Here is a 15,077-nt window from a genome sequence, read left to right on the forward strand (position 1 = left end):
CTGCTCTATCTCAGCACGATGTTTCATTTTTCTGTTGATAGCCTCTTGTTTATGTACCTATTATCTTCGATCATGATTCTGTTACCTTGAGGTCATGGGCACGTGCCCATGTTTTATATACAGTGTACTCCCAGAAACATGAGCAAGTCAAATGTATGAAGGTGGAGAGAGCTCTGTTTACACTTTACAGCCATTTCTTCAGTGACCACATGCCCAGCTTTCAGCTGTGTACTTGGGCTCATGCATTCTCTTGCTGCTCAGGGCATTAAAAAAGACAAATGTTTCCAAATAAGTATTATTAAATATATATGTTTGTAGTGTATAAGTGTTGTATGGTATATATGATTATTTCCAAAAAGAATCAATATAAATACAATAATTTGAGCATTCTAAATTACTTCTATTAAATTCTGGAATCCTCAGTATACTCAGACAATTCATAGAAGTTGTTTTCATGTTGGAAGGACTTCCTGATGGTGAGTCTGCAGGATTCGATTGTCATTTTTTTCCTACAAGAAAATTTTCCTGGGGAAATTGAGTAGGAGCCTGCCTGTCGTGTTGGCAGTAGTTGGGAGCAAGCAGAGTGAGGAGAGACCCTCCCAGTGTGTGCTGGAAGCAGAGGGGTGACACAGGGCCCCTCTTTGTCCCCCTCAGAGGGCCAGTTCCCCAAGCCACACAGGATCAGCTCTGAGCCCACCCTCACAGGTCACTTTGGATGGAAGGCCCAAGAACCCTGCCCAGTTGTAGTGTTTCTGGAAGTCTGCCTTGGTGGGCATCATGGGCATGTGGCAAGCTGAGTAGGGGCAGAGTTTCAGCTGCTCACTTCTGGTATTTTCCAGGTTGCCCGAACAAAACTTCTGTGCTTAGCCTCAATCTGTTTCTTGAACTTCCTCCCGTGGTGTTTGTAAGTTCAAATGAAAGGTCAGTGTTTTAAGTGGTTCTACACTCTTGAGTGTTCCTGTGCATTTTTCTTTACTACATTATTATCCTGGCTGTGACACACCCCACCCGTGCACTCCCTCAGCGGGCCCCAGGCCTGTTCTGCCCTGTGGGGTGCTTAACGTGGCAGGGCTGGACACCCCGCAGTGAGGTGGTGCCCCTGGATAGACTCATCTGGTGGCTGGCTGAGCCCAGGAAGCAGCTGGGGAGAGTGGCTGCTCCTCAGAAGAGAGGGCTGAGTGTCTTCTGCCGTGGCCTCGAGCAGTGTCTCAGGACTGGTTTTGACCAACTCTTATGGTTCATGTGGCAATGCCCCTGCTAAAGTTTTAATTTTAATCTTCTGAAAAATAAAACATCCCATTTTTCGGCTTATGAAAACCATTGGATTGGTACTTTGGCTTTTCTTGGTGTGTCATTCTCTTTTGCAATAACATACCATTTGTTGCCATGTAGGCAACTGGTCGATATTTAAAAATAGAACTCCCTATTCAAAAAGTTCTGCAAAGACTATTCCAGAAAGTTCTGTGTGTGTATATGGACACGTGTATGTATATGAAGACTGTACATTATTCATGTTATGTAAGTCTCACATCTTAGTATTTTAAGGATAAATATATTAAAAGTATTAAATGAATAAATACAGAGTAGATGCCATAGTCGAATGGTTGTTTTTTTGTACATGAGTTTGTATGTAAAGCTGGTCAAACTTTATTCAGTAGGTGGAGCTTGACTTGATGTGGTCAATCCTATACCAAATCAGTTATGATGAAACAGCACTGAGTAGGTTTTAGAAGCATGCAAATTCAATAATCAGTCTTGCAATATCACCTGACCCATGTATGTGCTGTAATGTGTATATAGTACTTGTCACAGTGTTTGGAATTTTATGAAAGATAGGCTGTGAAGCAAACTGATTTTATTTTAAATCTGAGAGGGATTTGTTTGCCTGAAGATGACTTTAGTGCTGTATATCCCAGTTACGCGGGGATAGGGTCCAAGCATATTTTTCAAATGGCCTGTGAAGACATGTTCCAATCTCTGAACAAATATATAGACTATATGTTGAAGTCATGTAATACTTAAGCTGACGAGTTTGTTATGAAGCTTTGAAATATGTTGCATAGGTCCATGTAAAACATGAGGTAGTGAAACCAGCTGGGTTAGCCATTTCCTTAACTGTTACTAATTTATACCAACTGGAGAAATATGCAGAGAAGTGAACTGTAAATTTGTAATTTCTGTGATTCCTGGAGGATGGTTATTATGTGAACTAATGTCTTTCAGGAACATCTAGTAACAATTGTCAAAATCACTGATTACTCAAAAATATATAGGTGGCACCAAAAAATGAAGTTCTCTGCAGTAAATTTTTCATTGGTCAATTCAGGATCTTGTTGCTGGATTGGTACCAAAATTGTAAGTTGGGGAAACATCTGTGGAAACCATTGCCAAAAACTAAATTGAATTCATTCTCCCCTTCAGGTATTCACTTACAAGCAGAGCACAATTACGCATCAGAAGGTGACAGCTATGCACCCCATGAACGAAGAGGGTGTGGATGACATGGCCACCTTGACAGAGCTCCACGGGGGTTCCATCATGCATAACTTACACCTGAGATATAAAAGGAATCAAATATATGTAAGTGTCACTTTAATTCCCTTAAAAAATTCCTCAGGTTTGAATGTTTGAGAGTATTTCCTGCCTTTTGAGAACCTCTAGCTACTTGAAGTGAAACTGTATTTTCAGGTGTTTTGTCAAATTAGAAATGTGGTTCAATAAATCATGTTCTCATGTTCATTGCCTAGATTACTTATGTTGAAAGGTAATTTGACCTCTTTGGAATGCATTCTATTTGTAAGTGTTGTGTTATGTGAGGAAGTCACTTAGAGTGACTCAGTCACTTAGATTTCCTCAGTTAAGGGCTGGAAACAAAATGCAGATTGGCCGACAAGCATATCTGAGCTCAAGCTTTTCTATCTTGATTTTTCTCTATTTTTAGGGTGCATTCTTTTTTTTTTTAATTAAAGTATCATTGATACACAATGCTATGAAAGTTTCACATGAACAACATTCACTCATATTAAGTCCTCACCCTCATATTAAGTCACTGTCCATCAGTGTAGTAAGATGCTATAGACATTACTTGTCGTCTTCGTGCTGTACTGCCTTCCAGTGACCTACCTATATTGTGATTGTGAATTTTAGTGCTCCTTAACCCCCTTCTCCCTCCCACCAATCCTCTTAAATCCCTTCCCTTTGGTAACTCTAGTCCCTTCTTGGAGTCAGAATCCACTGCTGTTTTGTTCCTTCGGTTTTGCTTTGTTTTTGCACTCCACAAATGAGCAGTCTTTCTCCGCCTGGCTTATTTCATGGAGCATAATACACTCTAGCTCCATTCATGTTGTCGTAAATGGTAGGATTTGTTTCTTTTTATGGCTGAATAATATTCCATTGTGCATATGTACCATCTCTTCTTTATCCATTCATCTACTGATGGATACTTAGGTTGCCTCCATGTCTTGGCTATTGTAAATAGTGCTGCGATAAACATAGGGGTGCATATGTCTTTTTGAATCTGTTTGTTTTCTTTGGGTAAATTCCTGGGAGTGGAATTCCTGGGTCTGGAATTCCTGGGTCAAATGGTATTTCTATTGTTAGTTTTTTGAGGAACCTCCATATTGCTTTCCACAATCATTGAACTAATGTACATTCCCACCAGCAGTGTAGGAGGGTTCCCCTTTCTCCACATCCTCACTAGCATTTGTTGTTCCTAGTCTTTTTGAATGTTGGCCATCCTAACTGGTGTGAAGTGATATCTCATTGTGGTTTTAATTTGCATTTCCCTGATAATTAGCGATGTGGAGCATCTTTTCATGTGCCTATTGGCCATCTGAATTTCTTCTTTGGAGAAGTGTCTTCATATCCTCCACCCATTTTTTAATAGGGTTATTTGTTTTTTTGAGTGTTGAGGCATGTGAGTTCTTTATATATTTTGGATGTTAACCCCTTATTAGATAAGTCTTTTATGAGTATATACTCCTGTAGTGTAGGATGCCTTTTTTGTTCTACTGATGGTGTCCTTTACTGTACAGAAGCTTTTTAGTTTGAGGTAGTTCCATTTGTTCATTTTTGTTTGTTTCCCTTGCCCGAGGAGATGCGTTCAGGAAAAAGTTGCTCATGTTTATATATAAGAGATTTTTGCCTGTTTTCTTCTAAGAGTTTTATGGTTTCATGACTTACATTCAGGTATTTGATCCATTTTGAGTTTACTTTTGTGTATGGAGTTAATTTATTATTAATCCAGTTTCATTCTCTTATGTGTAGCTGTCCAGTTTTGCCAATACCAGTTGTTGAAGAGGCTGTCATTTCCCCATTGTATATTCATGTCTCCTTTATCATATATTAATTGACCACATATGTGTGGGTTTGTAGCTGGGTGCTCTATTCTGTTCCATTAATCTATGGGTCTGTTCTTATGCCAGTACCAAATTGTTTGGATTACTGTGTCTTTGTAGTAGAGCTTGAAGTCAGGGAGAATAGTCCCCCTAGCTTTATTCTTCTCAGGATTGCTTTGGATATTCAGAGTCTCTTGTGGTTCCATATGAATTTTAAAACTATTTGTTCTGGTTTGTTGAAGAATGCTGTTGGTATTTTGATAGGGATTGCATTGAATCTGTAGATTGCTTTAGGCAGGATGGCCATTTTGACAGTATTAATTTTTCCAATCCATGAGCACAGAATCTATTTCCCTTTATTAGTGTCTTTAACCTCTCTCATGAATGTCTTGTAGTTTTCAGGGTGTAGGTCTTTCACTTCCTTGGTTAGGTTTATTCCTAGGTATTTTATTCTTTTTGATGGAATTGTAAATAGAATTGTTTTCCTGATTTCTCTTTCTGCTAATTCATTGTTAGTATACAGGAATGCAACAGATTTCTGTGTATTAATTTTGTACCCTATAACTTTGCTGAATTCAGTTATTCTGCCAGTTTTTTGGTACTTGATTTTTCTTTTTAAGGATTTTTTGCTGGCTCTGGAGCCCATCCAGAGGGTCTGTTTGGATTCAAGGAAACCCATCTTGTATGTAGGAATGCTATTTTGAGTGGAGACTTGTCCATCAAAAGCAGTGTGCATGTTTTTCTCTCCACTTTTATGAAACGTGATTATATATTATAAAAGTAGTATTCAAAAATCACTTCTATAATAATCATTTCTTAATATTGTGAAAACATCTGATGTTTTAATAAATTTTATTCTTTAGGAGTTAATTTTGCCAATACGTTTGTGATTATGATGAATAATAATATCAGCCTTTATAATGGCTAGTAGGTGCTAACTAAAATTCAAGGCATGCTTAGTATTCAGGTTCCTCCAATTTATCTACCCTTACATGGTAGAGGAGACCTGAGAAAAAGGGAGAATTAAATATTGTGGGCTTAATGCTTAATTTTACTGTTTTTTTTAAATGTTTATTTGCCTTTTTTTACATTGCTAACAAGTCACTTTTGCCATGTTGACCTAATGTTCGCCAAATGTGTTCAAGCAAACAGTGCTGTCTAGAGAAATTCAGTTGTGGTCTAGTCCTCTTGAGTGACTGAACTTGCTAATGTCTTGAGCTTAGTCTTTAGATTACAGTGTTTTCCATATGTTCTTCAGAAAAGGTAATGTTCATAAATGCTTATATAAAAGTTGTGTATTGTCGTGCGTGTGCTGGCAAAATGTTCATTTACTCCTCTGTTCCCATCTCAAAACTCAAAGGTGAGCCGTGAACTCCTTCCCATGGAATACCCACTGCACAGGTGTGCAGGCTGCTATGTACTGTACCTATGTTTTCAGTACTACCTAACACTGCTCTGCAGCTGTTTATTTACATAGCAGTTTCCTTGCTCAGTTTTTCAAGATCTTAGCTATTTTGTCTTTCTTGAGCCAGGGACATTGCCAGACACCTGGTAGCTGTACAATAAATGTTTGTAAAATAAATGCCATACATATTAGAAATAACCCATGCTAATTAGTTAAAAATAAGTAAAACAAGTTAAAATTCCTTTTTTTGGTATGTGTCTTTTGTAGGTCAATATTTTAGAACACCTGTCTTTAGATGCAAGTTCTTATTACACACTTATTAGTCAAAAAAAAGTAAGTCAATTAGGAGGAAAAAGAAACTACCCAAGAGGTTTAAAAGGCAGAGCCTTTTAAAAGTTTTTTTTCCCCTCCTCTTTTTCATGATGCTGATGTTGAACCTGATAGCTAAATTGCCAAGGAAACCTTGTGAATAGTATCTTAGTCTTTTTTCCTGGAATGAGAATCTATTTCCTCCCCTTTGAAAGAAAAACACAGGATTTTTATATACCCAATTGGCAGTTCAATTGAATTAATTATGCCTTTATATGCCTTCCTTTTGCCACTTTGATTTTCTTATCATTGCAAACACAGTGGACACCATACCTGTCAGGCTCTGTCCCACTGAGATGAACCACTACCTGTTAGAATAGCCACAGCTTTCCCACCCTTTATCCTGGCTCTGAGTGATGCCTGTCCATATCTTTAAAAGAGAAAAATTACATGACTTGTACCACAGGTGTTGTATTACTTTTTCTATTATTGGCATAGCAGATGGCCATGCCTACAGCAAAACAAAACAGAAATTTTCTTACAATTCTGTAGCTCAGTAGCCTGATAGGGGGCTCACCAGCTGCAAATCCAGTGTGGGCAGGGCACTGGTCCTTTCTGGGGCTCGAGAAGATGCATTTCCTGCTTGTTCCTGTTGCTGGTGGAAGTCAGTTACTTGCGGCTGAAGGACTATGGTCCCCATTTTCTCGCCTGTTCTCAGTCAGCGGCTGTTCTCAGCTTCCAGAGTCCCCCTTCCCTCACCTTCACAGCCACGGTGGTGGAGAACCTCTCATGTTCCACACCGCTGCTGCTGCTGCTGCTCCGCCTCATCTCTCTCTCTGACTGCATCAAGAAATCCCTCAGCTTTTAAGGATTCATATGATTAATTGGGCCCACCTGGATAATCTCCCCTCTCAGTACTTAAGAGCTTAATCACATCTTCACAGTGCCTTTGCCATGTGGCATCACAGTCACAGGTGTTCTGGGGATTAGGCGTGGATAGCATGGGGGCTGGGGATGCCTTCTGTCTACCATAGATTCCTTCCTTTGAGTCCTATAACTGAGATAGATCACCTGACGGGCTGGCCCACCACTCTGGACCTTGCATTATTTTGTTTGCTTTCTGGACTGAGCTGGCAGATTGCCCACGCTGCTGGTGAGCAGACCTTTCTCCAGGTAGAGAGTCCACTGCCTTGGGCTAAAAAGCACTGTTTGCTTTTTTCACTTGGGGACCACCACCCTTGCTACCTGAAGACTTAACCAGAACCCAGTAAAATATTTTTCCTAGCTGTTAGCATCAGAATAGGGAAATCAGTGTTGAGTCCTATTTTTCCCACAAACCTCCTCTTGGGCTGTATGTTGTTTATTTAATTTTTCTGTGTGTCAGTGTTTTAAATTGTTTTTTTAAGAGGTCAGATGTCATAACCCCCAGTCTGACAGGGCTCTTCTAAATCACATATGAGAGCTTTAGGAACATTAAGCTTTGTACTTGTCTCCCCATCCTATTTGTCTAACACCACCAAACCATCTTTAGAAGCCTCCTGCCTGGGACGTGGCCCTGTGTCCTTCAGGGCACGGGCTGTGTGAGCTTCTGTGTCACTGTGTGTGGGTCTGTGAGACTCTAGCCTTCTGCCGCTCCTGTTTGGACCCCATCCCAAACACTTAATCCTGAGCCTCTTGCTCGGAACTTCCTGCCCCAGTGGCTTGTTCCTTGGAGAGGGTCTGATGACTGTCCCACCCTCCTCTGTCTCTTCCCAGGGTTGATGAGATGCACTGAGGCCAAGAGCCCTCGCTTGGAAGTCCTGATGTCTCAGGGAGAGGAGGGCCAGGGTCTGTGGTACAGAGAGGAGAGGGGGGGAGAAAGCCGGAACTGGCTGCTAGAACTTCGGAGGGGTGTTAGTAGTGACACTGTAAAGGAAGAATAGAGCTGGTTTGAAGGAAAGGCTAGTGAGGCACCATACACAGAAATGGAGAGATGAGAGTGAATTTGGTGTGATGGCCTCACTAAATTGGGAGAAGATTGTGTTGCTTACAGAATCTGGTGTGTGTTGGGGAATGTTGAGCCATTAGATAGGAGAGGCAGCTGGGGTCAGGACCCCTTGCTTGGAGCAGTGGTTCTCAACCAGGCCATGCTGCCCTGGGGGCTCTGGCAGTATCTGGAGGCCTTACTGGTTGTGATAGTGGCATCTAGTGGGTAGAGGCTGGTGATGCCGCTACACACCCCGCAGTGCTCAAGACATCCCCACACAGGTAGCTGGCCTGAGATGTCAGTAGTGCTGAGGTTGAGAAACCCTGGTTTACTTTCAGCTAGTCAGCAGCGTTCAGGCTTGGTGGTACAGAGATGCTGCCATCTTTGTTAAAGGCTCTGGAAGAGAGAATTTCCCCAAGAAAACTTTCGGGGGCATTGACAGGGAAGTGGTGGGATACAGGCTACCGGGAGTAAAATGGCCAAGAGAGTGCCATGACAGCTCAGCGATGAGGCGATGAGGGATTCAGACCAGGGTAGAGAGGGAAGGGGGCAGGAGCGGGACAGGAGAAGCGCAGGGGTGGAGGAGGCGGAAGGGTCGGCTGCAGTGCCTTCAGGCCCTAGTGGCTGTGGGGACATGGCACCGATGGCCCTGACAGCTCCGCCCAGAGAGGAGAGCGGGGAAGCTAGTGGGTCTGGATGCCGGCCGTACTGTATTCTCTGAGCCGGGATCATTTCAAATTGTTATGTACCCAGCACCTAAACACAGTGTTGACAAGACCAGAGGAGGTTTCTGTTGTAGTGAATGAAAGCCCCATGTCCAGAGTGCAGGGTCTGCCAAGCAGCAAGCCCTGTGGGTGTGGCAGTTGTGTTTGTTTTCTGCTAAATGGAAGAGTAACACACAGTCTCCATTATAGGGTTTGTGGCTCTCTGGGTCAGTTGCGTGGAGGAGACGCCTCTCCCAGTCTGGGAGGAATGCTCTGAACCACATCACGGGGAAGAACAGCAGGGCCCTCCAAGCCCATCTGCAATTATGGTGTTGGGGTGGCTCCAGAGGAAGCTGCTCTGTTCCACCCAGCCCTGTGGTTGGTTGGTTGGTTGGTTGGTTGGTTGGTCCGTCGGTCTTGCTGAACAAACAGTGCAGGGATCAGAAGCAAACAGGCCCATTTGAAGGAGCGGGGACTGTGTCTAAAGATAAATGCTTATGTGAGCGCAAAGGTTGTTCACAGCTAATGTATTTTTGGGTGTTTCAAAAATACCCCCTGTGGTTAGGTGGCGTTCCAGATTGAATCTGCAGGCGTGTTGCATGATGTTCCTGAATTAACTTGGAAGCCTGCTTTGGTCAAGCAAAACATGTTCGCCCGCAGGAGCCGCAGGACCTACTGATTGCAGCACGGAGGTGAACTGAGTTCACCTGTGGGGCACTCCAGGCTGCCTGCCCTGTTAAATGTAGGCAGACTGTGCCGTGGCATTTACTGTGTGGGACATGCAGCTTCAAATCTGCATTTCATTTCCTTGAGTTGAATTTTCCCAAAGTAGATTTTTTTGGGGTTTGTTTCCATCCCTTTCTAAAGCCAGTGTCGAGTAACAACGTGCCTCTCACGGATTCAGGGATGGCCCGAAAACCGGATGGCCAGCAGTCTTGGCTTGTGTCTCCTGCTGGGAACAGCTGAACATGGTGGTGTGGTTTGTCAGGGTGGGGTTTTTTTGGTTGTGTTTTTTTTTTTTTTCACATGAAATCAGGACTGGTGTTGCCAAAAGATGATTATAACCATCTGTCTGACTATATGTATTTTTATCCTTCACCAAACATCTATACTCTTGAGCAGCCACTTCCACATCAGCACACGATGGTTGCAGTTAGGAACTTTGTTCTTATGATTCTTTCTTTTCCCCTCTCTTCTTTCTGCCTCTCCTTTGAGTCAGAACCCTTTCAATAAGGAGGAAATTTGAGTCAGAAATTCACTCAAATGAAAATGTCACTTCTAAATTTAAAAGCTTGGCTTGAGTAACAACTTGAGTTATTGGTTATAATCTAGTCTTTCAACAAACTTGAATGCTGCTTAACAGTTTAAATTGCTTTGTTTAATTGAATAACGAAGGCAAACAATTTTGTTATATAGAAGGTAGCAGGCATAAGAGCATGAGAAACTCAGCTGAAAGCATGAATTTATTTGGCGAATTGGTGGTCAAATAATGTATCCACAATATTATCTACATTGATTCAGCCCTGCCTCTGTGCCAGGCTGAGTGCTAGCCTCCAAGAAGGCAAAATTACTCTTGGTCATAGTAATTATTTCTTAAAAGATTGGATGAATGAAAGGCACTGCATCCAAAGACCTCCTGGTTTATTGGTGAAGACAGACACAAGCACGTCATTGACAAGAGCTCAGGGTGACAATGAGTGTGAAAAAAGGACTTACTGGGAACACAAAGACTGAGGGTCCGAAGGAGAAGATGAAGTTAGGGTCAGAGACTGATGCCCAGCAGGGGCGCTAGTTATGCCAAGTTCTGAAGCACTCATTTGGCTGGGAAGGAGGGTGGCTCACTACTAGCAGAAGGTCAGCATGTACAAAGACTTGAAATGGTGCAGTGCATTGTCCAACTGCAGGGACACTCAGGATACTGGGGTGAAGTGTGTGCTGTGGAATGACAAGGTGGTCAAAGCAGGTGAGGAAGGGCTCTGTGTGTGAGTTAATGAGTTTGAATTTATGTGTGAAGACTGGGGGGGACAGGTTTAGAGTGAGTCCTGGGAAAACTCACTCTGGCTACAGGGGATAGACAAGTACAGCAGGTATCCAGTCCAGGAGGAGGGATGACCAGCAAACCAGATGGTAAATGATAGGGTCTGAACAAGTCCTTGGGGAGTTTGAGTATGAAGGATACCAAGAGGTAGAATTTACATATTTGATTGGGTTTGGGGGACAAGTAGGCTGAATTTCTGTAGGACAACTCTCAGATTTCTAGATGAACCATTTGAGTAGTCCACAGTTCCATTTGTCAAGATGTGACTGAGAAGAAACAGGTGTTTGGAGAGATGATCCTTGTCCATTTGGATTTGACGTAAGAGGAATCCAAGTAAAGATGTCCTGTGGGCTATTGAGTATGTGGATCTGTAATTCAAAACTGAAGCTGTGTCACAGAGAAAGATTTGGGGAGTAAGTCACTGACATATTTCGCTGAGATGATCAAGAGAGAAGAAAGGGTGTGAATGGTGGGTGGGAAATAAATCTGGCTAACGATTCCCACTTAACAAGTTCTTTCCCTTAAGAAAGTATGCTGTGGTACAGACTTAAACCAATTTCCCAAGTGGATTTCAAATTACTTGTTCTACGTCCAGCTTTTCAGGACCACATGATGAAGAGCAGTTGTGGCTATATTTTCATTAACAGAAACAATACTAAATCCCTCTGATTTATGTACGACGCTCACACAGCAATCCTGTAGGGGAACGGGATGTATTGTTACTGCTGATCAGAATCATAGTCCCAGAAGTGTTAAGCAAGTGCACCTGCAAAGGTAGTTACAGGTGAAGAACCTCTGGGTCTCCTGATTTGACCAAACCTTACTGTCTAGATCATTTGTTCCCGTGTTAGAAAAGTGACTTCCCAGTGGTAGCATGAATCCTTCCATATCTACAAGCAGAGTGTGTGTAAGGCCAGTGGGTTACTTCTAGTTTTTAATTTTTTCAGCGGGAGCTTAGATACTCAGTGTTACACCCTTACGCCTTTTGAAAACGTTGAGTTGATAAATTTTGGATGAAACGCCTGCAAGTGAGTTTTGCACAACATTGTTAAGCAATATGTGTGCAGCTGTTCCAGATTATGAAAATGGGCAAGGAAATGTATTTTTTGGTGAGTTATGTGGAACTTCTCTGACTAGAAAAGTTTTTTATATGCTTCAAATTAGAATGTACTTTCTATTTCTGAAAAAGCCGTTGAAATCACCAAGCTATTTATTCTCATGGAATTTGGAATCCAATATGAGGAAACCAGCACCTGGCCCTGCCTCATGCTGGAGAGTTGTGTGCATCCTGAGTCTTACCAGCACGGTGTCTTTATGGCTGTCTCTTGAACAGCAGTAATGCCTCTTTATGGAGTGATAAATGGTACAGGCATGTAACAAATGTTGCCTCCCAGTCCTTAGGATTTCTTCCTACATTTTATCTTTGTTTTGCGTGGTGCTTAATTTACAACTTGGCCCTTCTCCCCCGCTGCTCCCCAATTACCATTTTTACTTACGTTGCATGTTGAACTTTCTTTATTCAATGAATCTCTTATCCGAGCAGCCTTTGTTTCAGTGGCAAAAATAATCCACGCAAGGTGGTCTTTTTGAGGTACTGGTAGATTATTTTTGCTGATGGACCTCTTGGATTTCACCTGATTTGTCTTTGAATAAACTCTTAGGAACTATTACTATTGTTGCCGTATTGTTTTGCCCTTCTGTTCAGGGAGGCTCATTGGACATGGACATAGGCATAGACAGTGAAAATGCAGTAACTGAAGGTGCCCCCCTTCTGTAACTGTTACGAGAATAATTCATTAGGACTCTGACTGTTCTGTCACCTTTTTGGAGCCATTCTATTCCCTTCTCAACTCTGAATGGGTTGACCTGGAAGGTCATGGGAGCTATGGAAGAGTTTTAAGATTAAAGCTTTCATCTTCAGAAGTTCACATGTCAAGTGTGGAGCTTGGATGGAGCATGCAAGAGAGGGAAATCAGTGAGGAAGGAGGCTTTTGTAGAACCTAAGCAGGTGAGGCCAGGGTGGGTGGAGATGGAGGGAAAGGGGAAGAGAGTCTAGAGTTAGTTGAACGTGGAGTTGACAGGACATAGAGACAGTGGCCACTGGCAATGAGGCTGGGCAGAGGCCAGGATGATCCTGGTCTGTATGGGGTGAGTGGTGAAGGGGGCACCCCAGACCCACAGTGTGGCACACCCGGGTTCCTGTCCCTGCTCTCCTTCATTGGCCTTGTGTCTGTAGGGGCAATACTTCTGTTCCTTCATCTGTCAGAGGAGCAGAACAGTGGCCTTTGCCCTGCTTATATCTCAAGGTTATGCCAAAGGAAATGAGGGCGTGTGACATCACGCCCACCTAGGTAGGATTGTCCTCTATGACCCACACTTATGAAACGTCAGGTTAGGTTGTTTGGGAAACAAGTTGACTTCACTGTCATTTAAAATCCAGTGACAAGCCTTTTAAGAAATGACTTAGGTTTTTAGCAAGGAGGTGAAATAGTAAAACTTGTGCATTCATGTATTAAGAGCTTAATTTACCCCTGGTACTGAGTAGAGCTACTTAGGGTAAAGGGGCATTTTTTAAAAAAATTTTTATTAAGGTATTATTGATAGACACTCTTACGAAGGTTTCACATGAAAAAACATTGTGGATACTACATTCACCCATATTATCAAGTCCCCACCCATACCCTATTGCAGTCACTGTCCATCAGTGTAGTAAGATGCCGCAGATTCACTATTTGCTTCTCTGTCCTACACTGTTTTCTCCGTGATCCCTCACACCATGTGTACTAAACATAATACCCCTCAATCCCCTTCTCCCACCCTCCCCTTCCCTTTGGTAACCGCATGTCCCTTCTTGGAATCTGTGAGTCTGCTGCTGTTTTGTTCCTTCAGTTTTGCTTCGTTGTTATACTCCAAAAATGAGGGAAATCATTTGGCACTTGTCTTTCTCCAAGAGGGGCATTTTTAACTCTAAATGAGGTGAGGTTTCTTATGATCTTAAAAAATTTTAAATTTCGGTTCTCCATACCAGCCAACCAGACACACACTTGACACATTATTTACCTGTGTTTTTTTAAAGAAGAGATTTCAGATGATTGCATTTGGGTTTGAATGAAGTTAGGTCGTTTGCTGTTTCTGTAGGTACATGAGAAGCCATTTGTTGAATTTACTGTCCACCACAGCCTATCCATTTCTTAATGATTTGAACTCTTAATGAGACTATTCATCCCTGAAAATCTGAACGACTTTTGTTCTCTGCCTTACTAAAGGCAGTTTTTTTTTTATTTCTGAGTTTTATTTCAGAGTATTTTTATTTCTGAATTTGATTTAAAATTTAAAGGTTTGTGTCCTAAAATGTTTTACTTAAGTTAAGGAGCTTGATGCTTCTTGTTATTTACTATTAATTCTGTGTTTGTTTTCAGATCTGTCCTTGAACTTATAAAAGAAAAAAAAGAGATTAATGCAGCCTACCAGTACCAAAATTCTCAATATTGCTTAATATATTTTTTTAATTAAAAAAATATTTAATTGTGGTAAGATACACATAACATAAAATTTATCGTCTTGACCATTTTTAAGTATATACAGGTCAGTAGTGCTAAGTATGTTCATGTTGTTGAGAATCTTAGAATTCTATACCATTGAAACATCTCCCTCTTCCTTCCCACCAGCCCAGGCACCAAACATTCTACTTGTGTCTCTGAATTTGACTTCAGGTCCTTCATTTGAGTGGAATTTATGTGGTATTTGGTTTTTTGTGACTGGCTTATTTCACTTAGCATAGTGTCCTCAAGTTACATCCATGTTATAGCATGTGTCCTTTCTGAAGGCTGAACAATATTCCACTGAATGAATATACTACATTTTGCTTATCCATTCCTCTGCTGATGGATATTTGGGTTGCTCGCACCCTTTTGACTAGTGTGTACTTGTTATTTTCTGTACACCCTGTAGAAAGTGAAGTATGAAGAACCATTCTCAACTCAGTAAGAACACAGAGGGAGAGTAGCATGTACTTGGAGAAGAGGTTTAAAGAGAACCTCAGAGATCCAGTCATGCTATGAGTGTGTGTAGGTTGGTTCTCTCTCAGAGATTTTAATATGGCCTAAACTGTAGGCGTTTTTTTTTGTTTTTTTGAACACATGTTTTGTTTGTTGGATATCCCAGCCACAAAATGGGCTCTAAACAGTGGCACCTACATTCTTAAAAAGAGTCACTTTGGACTATAATGTATACCACTAAATGCTTGGTCTTTCCAAGTCTGGTGCAGCTGTTTATTTCACAATTAAGTGATCTCTCTACACCCAGCAAGGAGAAGGGT

The 15,077-nt window shown here is 41.8% G+C and overlaps 1 protein-coding gene across 1 annotated transcript in view; it reads left to right on the forward strand.

Annotated features, from left to right (window-relative positions):
- Positions 1–15,077, forward strand: part of MYO10 (myosin X) — a 210,736-nt gene that overhangs the window by 86,568 nt on the left and 109,091 nt on the right. The window contains exon 3 of the mRNA XM_057496186.1: positions 2,422–2,580. Coding sequence (XP_057352169.1) covers positions 2,422–2,580 — 159 coding nt within the window. The remainder of the gene's footprint in view (positions 1–2,421; positions 2,581–15,077) is intronic.

The sequence above is a fragment of the Manis pentadactyla genome, chromosome 2, assembly GCF_030020395.1.
Source record: "Manis pentadactyla isolate mManPen7 chromosome 2, mManPen7.hap1, whole genome shotgun sequence".
In the NCBI taxonomy this organism is placed as follows: Eukaryota; Metazoa; Chordata; class Mammalia; order Pholidota; family Manidae; genus Manis; species Manis pentadactyla.